The 12,300-nt window shown below is 41.3% G+C and overlaps 1 protein-coding gene across 2 annotated transcripts in view; it reads right to left on the bottom strand.

Moving 5' to 3' along the window:
- Positions 1-12,300, bottom strand: part of LOC149371174 (cholinesterase-like) — a 31,284-nt gene that overhangs the window by 17,786 nt on the left and 1,198 nt on the right. For both annotated transcript variants that reach the window (XM_089564756.1, XM_089564762.1), the window contains exons 2-5: positions 6,103-6,249; positions 4,831-4,981; positions 3,250-3,441; positions 653-852 (exon numbers count right to left, since the gene is read on the bottom strand). In XM_089564756.1, the coding sequence (XP_089420882.1) occupies positions 653-852; positions 3,250-3,441; positions 4,831-4,981; positions 6,103-6,249 (690 nt within the window). The remainder of the gene's footprint in view (positions 1-652; positions 853-3,249; positions 3,442-4,830; positions 4,982-6,102; positions 6,250-12,300) is intronic.

Raw genomic sequence — 12,300 nt, 5'->3', positions numbered from 1 at the left:
AAAAAAAATAAAAAAAATTACCGATTTTTTTTAAACGGTAATAAAGATTTTTTTGCAAATCTGTTTCAAACAAATGCTGGGTTTTGTCTTTTTTAATCTGATTGGCGTACTTGCCGCGGGCTTGAAGCCGGTCAACAGTTTTCGGCGCAAGGCCGAGCGCCACTGGCCGCATTCTTTGATTTTCGATTATACGACACCCGGATTATACGACGGTTTCGCGCGGTCCCCTGAACGTCGTATAATCGAGGTTCCACTGTATCTCTTTTCAACAGCATTGTTCAGGTTTGTATGGCTAGTGCACATCTAACTGTTCTGTTCTCTCGCTACTAAGGATACACACTGCTCTGCTATGCGTCTTGATAATCATCCACCAATTCTTGAAGTTCTTCACATTCAGAACAATTGCACACAATAATTACTTTATCACACTGTAAATTTAAAACTACTACCCTTTTACTTCCACAATTCAAACATTGCATACCACACCCTAAGAAACACCTCTTGTCTAAAGCACGTAGCACATGTCAGCAGTGTAAAAACATTATCAACCATGAGAACAAGAGGCCCACAAGACAACATCCTGTGTGATGCTTCCAGCCAGGGGCATGGAGGGGCACCACCAGCAATCATGGCAGCTAGCGAGTGTGCCCACCTCGACGGTGGCCAGGGTGAACTCGGTGCTGCTGTTTCCCTTGCTGCGCAGGCAGTCCATGAGGCGCCAGGTGCTGTCCCCAAAGCAGCCCACCTTCTCCCCGTACAGCCAGCTCATGTTGCGCATGCGTATGGGGTCCTGGTCCAGGGCCCACTCGGCCACAGGGGACCCGCCGGCTGCGATCACCTGCTGGAAGGCCACTGCACACACAATGATTGCCACGGAACTCAGTCAGCAGTGCCAACACATTTACAAAGGTGTAAGGGCATGAAATTTCGGTCTAATATAGTATCAGGTTTACTTTCTCAGGACACAGGGATGCCTCCTATATGCCCACTACAGGACAGTGGCCTCTCCCATACCTCTCCAATTAACCCAGTCCAGTGCCAGCTGCGGCCACCTTATAGTGGCAAGCTTCGTATTCTCAAAAGCCCATTTTACTCCCTGCCATTCCATGCCAAGCTAGCCTTCCGCTACCATTCATTCCATTACTTGAAGAGACATGGATATCACCTCGTCGCATTAAATGCCCCATCCATGTAAAGTCACGCTCAATATGAGCTGCAACGCAAGAAGTATGGCAGGAGCTCAGTTCTTGAAGCAGTGCGAGCACAGTGGTGCTTGAAATAGATGCCATTAGGTGTCGTCCCAAAGAACAAAGTACACTGAATCTTTGTGCAAATTGGATGTTCTGGGTAATGTTGCATTGATTTACTATAAAGCAAAAAGCTCGGTTGGTTCACATCGGGCGCGTTGCAAGTCATATTGAGCGCAACTGTACATGCCCCATCCATGTCCATGCCTTCCAGCAAATTTCAGTTGCAGGCATCAAGCGGAACGTAAGTTACTGCGGTTTTCGATAATTGCTCGAAAAAGGTGTGACATTTCGGCCTGCACAGAAATCTACACAGAGGGATATGCCGTCCAAGCAGGACAGAAAGTTGTGACATCTCCAAGTCTGTCTGTGTACAATCAGTGATGACGTGGAATCTGAGAGGCTTGGGCAGATGATCAATCAGAAGTTTCTGAGCCCATGCGCTAACAGCAGAATGAATGTGATGTCACGCAGGGGCGCACATTGGCACTGACCAAAATAGAAACTAAACATATGAAAACTACTTTGTCATTAATTTAGTCAAGCTGTACTCTTGCGTTCTGTATTCGTTTTAATGGTTATTATGCCTGTAGTCACCTTTCAATGTAAAAACACTGATATACAAAAAAAACACACCATTGAAGCATGCAGCTCATGAAACCAACCAATCTGCTAAAAATTTACATGAGAGCGGTAAATTAGCAAAAGATTCTACTCAGCACTTAATACATAAGGTTAAAAATCAGCATACGACAGCACAAGTGATTCAGCACACGTGATTCAGCACACGTGCACACATGATTCAATTTTCTTGCAGCAACCCTTGTGACAATGACATTACCGCCAAAATACTACCAAAAACGTCACTGCATGTGCTATTTGAGACAACTCAAACCATGCAATATAATATGTGCTACAAACATCTTACAGTATTGATTTTTCCTCAGTTTAGCCCCAAGAACAGCTATATGAACCAGGAGAAATGTCTGACGCAACGACAACAGGCAATAATGCTATTCAGGCCCACACAGACAGAGCTGCAAAACAGAGATGTCACAACATTTTGGTGCGACCTGTTCATATGTCAATATGTTAATACGTAAATGGTAGATTTACTGCCAGTGTACCCCTCCCCCTGTCCTTTCTACTGTCCCCTCACCTCTTTCATTTCACTTCTACACACTGCCTGCTATCCTTTATTTCCACTTCCCCAGCTCAGGTGTTTCCAGCAGCGATGGGAGATGCTGGGGCAAGCAAAAATCTTTTTCCTTCCATTTATTATGCCATTAAAACCACTTACTACTACTACTTTTGGTGCACACGTGATTCAATACTGTATACAAATGGCACACGAAGCTGCTCCGAAACCTCTGCACAGATAATTAAGAGAAACAGTTTCCTTGCAGAAATGCTACCTAGTTCTCGTTCACTGTTCCTAACATTACAATAGAGACTTCACACCATTGGTTCATAAAATGAACTAGTGTTTATTGAATTTTCAGCCTGATTTTATCAATGAGACCACCAAAATGTAAAACTAAACTTTTAAACACTAACGAATAATTGTAAAATAACCAATAATACAAAAATGAGGTGAGAATGACACCGCTCAGCCAAGAAACAACTTTAAATCTAATCAGAGAAGCTTGAAAGCTAGACTGGGCAGAAGAAACAGGCCACTCACTGCTATCACTTCGTTTTTCCATCGTTTAATATTGCACAATCTCATGCAAAAACCGTTTGCTTAGCCATAGATTCAAATTCTTTTTGTCTGATGACTGCATGTTTCCTTTGTACAAAAACTTGCCTGATGGGCAATCACAGACAGCACATAAAACAGCGAATACTGCAACTTGCAACTATGTATAGCTTGCAATTCAGCCTTCATGTGCCTTCTGTACCTGAGGACTTTCAGGGCCGATTAAATTAGATCCTCATTAGATCAAAAGGTCGATTAGATTAGATTGGAGGACTTTAGTGCCTGCCACCAGCAGCCACTCACAGTTGCGCCTTTTCATCTGGTGGACCAAATGGAGGCCAGCACTGGCCGCTCCAGCACCCGGGCCAAACAATGTGATCTTCTCTGGATCTCCGGAGAAGCCTGTGATGTAGTCTCGAACCCACTGGATAGCAGCTGCTTGATCCAGCAAACCATAGTTGCCCGGCGAAGCATCATCTCCAGTTGCAAGGAAACCTGTCCAGAGTCAGTCGGTCAGCAAGCAGACAGATCGCCAAAGCGCACAAACACAGCTGGCTGAATCTCCTCTCTCTGCCATTGACCACGTCTTAAAAACTCTGAATGAATGAGTGTGAACGAGCGAAGTATACAGCCCACTCACTCACAATAATGTGGACCAAAATGTTGTCGCTCAAAGCATTACAAGCAGCTCACAAACTTAAATGACACACTGTATCCCTGACAGCAACCAGAAAAGCAAACTTTCCCCACAGAGAAACAAGAAATGATAAGAAGATCACTGTGACACACAGCTTGATGCATGCTCACACCTGGGCACGCATTTTTTCCTCCCTTGCCAAGGCACACACCATGATAACACTCCTAGTCTAGCAGCAAGTCAGCTTCCACAAGCACGAGGTAGTCCTGAGTGAAGCAAAAGCACTGAGCGCAGCCAGCATGTTCCAAGCGTGAACAGTGAAAGTGGCTAATCAGTGAAAGTTTGGGGCACGATTGTTTTAGTAGTAACAGCCTTTATCAAAGCAAGTATATGCTGAGGTGGCGAGCTGTTATCATGAGCCAGGCTAGCATTCTGATTTCATTCACTTCTGCATGCTCCTACATCGCAAGTTCATGCAAAGCAACACTGCCGCTATCACTAAGAGAGGACACTTGGAGTACCGGATGATAAGGATGCAGTAGAACTGAAGGAATGGGCAGCCCTATTATACAGGGCCTGCGCTACATAGAATGCCTTCATGCTACTGCTTACATGCCAAGAGGTAAAAGGAGCCAAACTTTCAGAACAAAATTATAAGCAATCAACCAGACTGAAAATATTTGCTGGGAAGGTAGCTCATCTTCCTGAGTGTTCACCTTACCATGTAACTTTAAATCAGTAATTATGTTTGAAGACATGCCGGGCTGCTAAAATTGACGGACACAGCTAAATACAGAAAGGAAGAGCTTTATAAACTGAAATTCGAGTCACCGTGAGTGACCAACATTTCACACTTGTTCTCAATGTAAACGAAATGACAGCTACAAGATCTACGGTTCACATCACACTGCAATAAAAAAACAAGAAATGTCTGCATTTTTCTCATTTGACAACTGTGCAGTAGCCTTCACCATCCACAGCCCTGATTTTACTGCGAATTCTCACTGAAACACATGTTGACTGTCTATCACTCAACTTGCATGGGAGGCATTTATCTTTAGTTCCTTAGCTGACACCTTAATGAACAAGGTGTTCAATTAATAAAAGCCAGTTAATAAAGACAGCACGAGTCCATGTAACCAGAGAACAAGCACAATTTTACCCAGGCTCACCATAAAAGCAACCCTCTTTTTAGCCTTCACAATGGTTAAGTCTCCTTCTAGGTCATAAAAATCACCAGGACTCACCCAGAGCACCGAGACGGTAGTTGAAGGTAACCACAATCACTTCTTGTGAGGCAGCCAGCATGTGACCAGGAAACAAATTGCCAGAACCGTGGTCAAACTCGCCACCGTGGATGTGAATCATGACTGCAAAACGCCTGCTTACATCATCCACCTGGAAAAAAGATGGAGTGTGTGATAAATAAACATGTTCACATATCTAATATGCCTGAAGGAATGCAAGTATGCCAGCTTAGAGCCTAACAGCTAGCAAGTTCACCTAGGATGTCACAAGAAGGCTGAATCAACAGCATTAATATGTAGTTCAAAGGATGTATAAGAAAATATATGGATAAATTTACCTTTTTAAAGTTTGTTTATACAAGAAATACTCTTGCCCATCAATCAGGTCAAAGGTTACATAAGGTGCTTTCACCAGATAGGGCCAACTTGCCACGATATCAAATTTACCTGTGGCAACAAGTCTCAAGTAATTTGATGGCCGTCTGGCATATTATATAGGCATCATACCCATGAAGCTGTAGACTGATGACTCCAAGTCTCTCACGTCGCATGTTGTCAGTGCTTCCATAAACAGTATCAATGCAAACCAACAAATTCAAACGGGCTATACCTGGCCATTAACTGACCAATCCAATTCACTTTAGAAATATGTGACTACCATGCCTCATGTATAATACATGACACCCAATTAAAGTTAAATTCATGTCAACACAAAGTATGTGCTACCAGCACCAAAACTTTCCCTGAGAGGAAAAACAGGAAAAACAATTTCCATGCATCCTGTACAAGCGGCCACAAACTGAAATGTGGAGTCTGCTTTTGCATGAGCAATAAATGCAATGAAGCTGTCTATTCCAGACTGCTTCAGAGATAGCGGCAGAATTCACCATTTTTTTACACTTTGCATGCCTCATTAACTTATGGCACTGGTACATCTTGTTAAAGAAGGTCAAAATGTTTGCCCTGTCACTATCAAAGCTGCAAAAAAGAAAAAAAAAAAGAGAAATTCTCTTTTTTTGTGGAGAATTCTCTGCTAAAGTTCAAGACCTAGAATTTTTACTAGTGCTAAAACTTCAATTTTACCCGGTCTACAACAAATCAATGATTGCAAAAGAGACATTCTGAGATACGACGCAGTAATAGGAAGCGATCCAAGAGGCAGAGTTAAAGAGAAAAGCCAGAGGCAGAATCGATGCAGCGATATGGCTCGCAATAGTCGTTTGCTCAAGCTTCAAACTCCAAATGCAGTAGTTACATAGAAAGTTTACTTACATTGGGCGTGTAAACGTTCAGGTAGAGGCAGTCCTCACTTGTAGAAGGCACACCCATGTGCTGACCCTTGTAATCTATGTGTTGGATGCACGAGTCCCTGAAGTTCAGGCATTGCACATTTCCCAAGGGACCATGAGCTTGGGGTTCCTGATGATGAAACACATCTTTTTTGAAGCAACAGTAAGGCGAGTTCAGGCAGCTAGTATTGCAAGATTCTAATCTTAACAGCACGGTCCTGTATTTTCATCTCAATTCATTCTTGCTCGCATCTTTCACATCTTATGCTTAGAACAATTTTTTTTTAATCACACAGGATATGTGTCACATAAAATGAGGGGTGACAATAGGTGGAACGCATATTTGTCGACTGTTCACTTTTTCAGAGAGTCTTATTTTGGTTATCACCACAGATGCATGGTTTTATCACTTCCTGATCCACACATAAGTCCAGTTATATATTTTGTTCTACATAATTTATATGTTCCTAAAAGGATATGGTCACATATGGTTTTGTTTGGTTTATGGGGTTTAACGTCCCAAAGCGACTAAGGCTATGAGAGACGCCGTAGTGAAGGGCTCCGGAAATTTCGACCACCTGGGGTTCTTTAACGTGCACTGACATCGCACAGCACACGGACGGGCCTCTAGAATTTCTCCTCCAAAGAAATTCTAGCCGCCGCGGCCGGGATTGAACCCGCGTCTTTTGGGTCAGCAGCCGAGCACCATAGCCACTGAGCCACCGCGGTGGCATATGGTCACATATGGTGTTCAAGATTATTCAAGATTATGTATGAAACCTATCTGAAAAGTTCTGCATTATGGCTAAATGCAGTGTAGCTGGCAGCAGTGATCTGGCTGGCAGCTGCTGCCTCAGTGCACCTTTGTTGACAATGCTGAATTTCCGAGCTCCTTTTGTGAAGACAGGTTTATCAAATAAAAAATGTGTTTTTCTATGTGCCTGCTTGCTAGGTGCATAGAATGCCAGGCCCATGTCATCATCTCATGATGACCATATACAGGTGCAGAATGTGTGCAATGCAACGCACCACACAAAAAAATTTTGGGGCAATCAATGGGATTAACGGGGAGGAAACACTATGTCATTTTGTTCTTTCACTCGTCAATCTATTCTAATTCTCTTCCAATTCTGAATCCATTGTCTTTCACTCCCTAATCTATTCCAATTCTATTCCAATTCAATCTATTCAATCTATCAATCTATTCAATCTATTCCAATCTATTCCAATTCTGACTACGCAACCACAAAAAATGTGTCACAGTGACTGATTTCGATGAGTCCTCATGCCACTACCAGCGCTGTGGCGCAGCGGTTAAGCGATGCGCCAATGCACCGGCAGGTGGCAGCTTCAAACACAACCACCACTGAGGCTTGTGAGACTCAGGTTGCTCTCCCCAATGCAAGAGGAAATAGCTCCCGCCAGCCTCACTTCTGTACCGATAGTTCTTCGGAAGGCTGTCTATTTTGCACGTAGGCCCGTTGTTGCTCAAGTCATTTTCTCCTCAGTCATTTTCATTTTTGCTGAGTCATTCTTCATTTGCGTCTCGCTCCTCTCCCCTACAAGTGGAGAGGGGAGGACTGGGGCTGTTTGGCAGGTGGAGGAGGAAAATCTCCCTTCACACAGATGGCGCTGCAGGACAGTCTTCCCCTTCATCGCCCTCCTAATGCTATCATATTAAAAACTTTTAATTGTGAGCAAAACAAACAATATTGATGACTTCAGCACCAAAGTGGGAATACAAAAAAAATTTGCTTTTTAGGCAGAGCTACTTTGCAGTGAGCCTCACACAACCTGCATTAATTCTCTCGCAAGAAGCTTGCAGAATGTGCACATATCAATGATGCTACAGTGAATGCAAACAAACATAACCATAATTCTTCAGTTGAAACAGCCTGCGCTATATTTAAACAAACAATAAAAACGTTCTCTGTTATATTTTTCTTTCTATGAAGGCAAGAAAAAAAAATTTGAAAAACATAAGTTCAATTTAAGAATGCCAATGTCTTCCTAGTAGTTCCAGTCATGGCATCTTACAGATGGGCAAAACAAGCGTAATGTGTAGAAGAGTCTATTGAGAGGTTTGCACATTACAAAGACTTCAATAAAGGAACTGCCACAAAGAAATAAAACAACAAAGTTTGTGAAAGAAATCGAGAAAATGCCCTTAGCACAAAGCAAATGATGAGTACAAAGGGGCTTTCAGGATGGCTGGCGTCCAGTTCAGTGCAATATTTTTTCATTTTCTAAAGCATTCGACCGTGTTCCTTACCAGAGGCGCCTACAGAAAATAACGCAGTTTAATATTCACCCTGATGTTCGCACATGGATTAAGGTCTTTGCTCTCGTTTAGAATTCAGGTCACCTCAGTAAAAACACTATCTCTGATGTTCATGTCACGTCTGGTGTACAACAAGATAGTGTACTATGTCCCTTGTTCTTTCCAATCTATAGTAATGATCTACATAGGTGTGCAATGTCTTGAGTTCGATTATTTTCCAACAGCTGTATAAGAAACCGTAAGATTAGTAATTAGGTTGACCAACTACTTCAGTCAGACCTGGGTACAGTAAACTCAAGGTGTTCATCCTGGTTAATGACATTACACATCTCTGAAACAGAACTTATACCATTTACTCAAAGCCAATATCACATTTCAACCACTTATATTATTAACAACGCTGTCAAACTTACAACTACATATAAGTACCTTGGGGTGCACCTCCATTCTGACCTAACACAGCATTATCATATTAATACCACCCCAGTGCCTACTAGCCATGCACTCAGTTTTCTCAAATGCAACCCAAGGCATGTGCTCATGCACATTAAAAAACTCGCCTATGCCATTCTAATCTGGCCTAAAAACGAATACGCCGCAGTCATCTGGGACACTGACAAAGCCTACCTCATCATTAACATTGAATCCTTGCAGAGCCGTGCTGTTCGATTTACCTCCTCCGACTACTCATGCTTTAGTAGTGTCAAAGCTCTGAAGAAATGTGCCCACTGAAAAACTTGTCACATGATCGTAAATGTGCTTGTTTAAAACATTTAATTACTTAATCACCATCCATCAATTCAAGATGATTTTTTCAGCCACTGTATATCACCCTTCCACAACTTGACCATCCTTTCGAAGTTAAATGCGTAAGCTGCCAATCATCTCTTTATGCAAACTCATTCATTCCACGCAGTATCATTGAATGGATCAGCTTACTGCTCGACATCGCCACACAAATGGAAACAAAAAATTTCAAAACCTTGTTCCCTGCAACGTAAACCTGTAATGACATTGGTTTATGCTTTTTGACTTAGCTTCTGCATCTAGACTTCATCCTTTTGTCTGTCTTAAAATGTTTTTCCTTTTTCTTGGTTTCTGTGTATAGTTTATTCATTTTTAATCTGTTTTTAGGTTATCAACCACAATGCGTACCCTCCTAACCCCATGCAGCACCCTTCCTGTGAGGGCCCCCATGTGAGGGACATGAATAAATAAAATAAATAAATATGCTATGGTAATTACCCATACCAAATGTTGTCAGTTTAAAGTATTTCAAATACAGGATTACTTGCACAAGGTGTGCACTAAAAATGAGAGATTCCACTATTTTGGTTGTCCAAATACAATTTTTTGCTATTATCCCATGCAATGCACCCCTCAAAATTTTTTTACACATTTCTTGCCATGACTAGTAAGTTCATAATGCAATACAGTATATAGTAGTGACAGTAAAGATAGCCCATGTGTGAAAAATCTGATTTTGACAATAGTATTATGCAGAGAAAGAAAGGTCACATAATCAAAATGAGGTGCAACAATTACTGCACCATCCTTTTCTCACAAAACATTTTTTTATTTTTTTGTAGGCTTGATTAGCATAAAAGCTATAAGTACATTAACTGGCTGAGTGATCTCTAATAAAGCTGCTAAATTGTACAATCCAACCTGCTGATTTATTCCAAAAAAAAAAGAACTCCCGTAGCATTGCGTCTTCTATATTTGACCTTAACAAGTAATCTGGAATCATCTGGAAAACTGACTCGGGATTTTCGACATTTCCACTGCTTTCTCGCTCAACAAAGCACCATTTTAGACGAAATCTCCACATTTGACATATGAAAGATATCCGTCAACCTGTTCTGACCTCACAGTGATGTCAGCAGCAGTCAACACAACACTCACCAAAACAAAAACATTCAAAACCATAAATAACCTACTACTAGTAACAGCCAACCCATAAGGAGAATAAAAAGCAAAAAGTATAATAGTACTTCAGTACAAAAGTATAAACAGTAAAATGTTCATTGCTCAAATGCCTGGCAGATCATGAAAAAGACAAACAACATTCAAGCCAAATAGTCGAACAGATAAGCTAGTAAAAGGTCACTTTAGAGCGTGCTTTTGCACACAGGAACCCCCACGTTCGCCTGCTTAGTTATAGAAATGATCCGAAGCTCAATAAAATCTGGCACACGCAACGAACACACTCATCTACATCACACTGTGTGATCAGATGCAAACTCTCCAAATAAACCTGTGAAAATCTTTCCGCAGCTTCCCCTGGTCATGAAGAAGGCAATATGCGCGAGAACTAATAAGTCACGCTTCATAAAGGGATGCGAAAATATGATCAATATCCATAAATGGTAAGGAGAAGGGAATGAAGTATATCATAGTAAAGTTTAATTTTTATTTATTTATTTATTTATTTATTGAAAGTACCTACAGCGCCCATGAGGCGTTATTGTAGGGGGGTTATTACTATATACAATAACACATGCAAAGAAGATATTGGAAAACATGTCAGCAAGGATAACACAACATATTAAAAGAATACTAAATGAGTTTACAACTAGCATGAGTGATGGCACAGTGCTGGTAAACACACGAGACCTGGAAAAAAAAATACATCAGACTATCGCTTCAACAGCACTTTCGAAATCAGGTGCACAAACCACATCATTCGGAAGCTTATTTAAAAAAAGGTGAGGCGCATGCAAATATATCGTTATGCAAACCCAATAGCCATGAACACAAACCCAGGTAGCCCCGAACATTAGAATAGTGTTATAAAAATGTTATGTAAGTTGGAGTAATGTTACATGTTGCATAGTAACTTTACATTAACATTAAAAATTAACATATAACGTTATAAGTTATATAGGAAACGTTACTTTCACATTCTAAACAAACGTTGTTTTAATATAATCTTCTAAATTTTATTATAATGTCAGAGTCGCAACTATAAAACAACATTGCAAATATATTTCGAGCACGGATTTCCAGACATTTTCTCACTGTTCTTAGAGTAAAGATGTTTTTCAACTAATAGTACCTTGTAACCACATCTCTTAGATAGTACTCACCATAGATTACATGAAGAGCCCCATTATTTTGTCACGAAACTTTAGTTATTACCCATTCCCCACTGTCACTCATGGGACATCCCGCAGTAGCGAGTATATAAGCTCGGCGGCATGATATCCGTTTGGAGGTGAGTGAATACGAGTTGCTGTTCTGTAGTGTAGTGGAGAAAGTGTCGCTCTTGTTGTTGGTTCTTGCAAAGTTGTGTGCCGTCACCACTGGCAGGCCTGCATGCTTGTGCGGGGCTGCTTCAGCATTTTCGAGAAAGTTCCATTTATGTTGTTTACATGTTTCATGAATGTTTGGGGAAGGTTATTCAAACATTTATATGTAACATTACAAAAACATTAGAAAAAAAGGACATTAAGGACATTGAAATAACATTTGAGCATAACAAAAATGTAACATTATCGCAATGTTTCGGTGCTACCTGGGAAGGTAGCCCCCTGTGTTGAAGGACTGCCTTTTTATTCTCTGAATAGCTATGCCTGAAAACAGATAACAGTTGTCACGTCCCAGCTTTGGCACAGCACAGGACATACATGATAGGCTGAAAGTGTCAGTGCTCTCTTTTCTGTTTTTCTTGCAGGATCAGATTGCTGTTGCAAGGGCTGTAAAAGCTTTCGTTTTGTTGGCTTCAAAGCATGTGTCACTACCACTGCACTGCCCTTATGTAAACCTGAGTCAGAAGTTCATATCAAAGCAGGAAATGACACATAAAGGAACGCCCCCGGATACTTGGAAGACGGAATGGAAAATCATGAAACTTGGGTGCCAACTACAAAAACAAAAGCGAGAGTTGCATCTTATCAA

The sequence above is a fragment of the Amblyomma mixtum genome, chromosome 1 (assembly GCF_055824585.1).
Source record: "Amblyomma mixtum isolate Tamu chromosome 1, ASM5582458v1, whole genome shotgun sequence".
In the NCBI taxonomy this organism is placed as follows: domain Eukaryota; kingdom Metazoa; phylum Arthropoda; class Arachnida; order Ixodida; family Ixodidae; genus Amblyomma; species Amblyomma mixtum.
The sequence above is the reverse complement of the archived record's forward strand: the minus strand, read 5'-3'. Positions and strand labels throughout refer to the sequence as shown.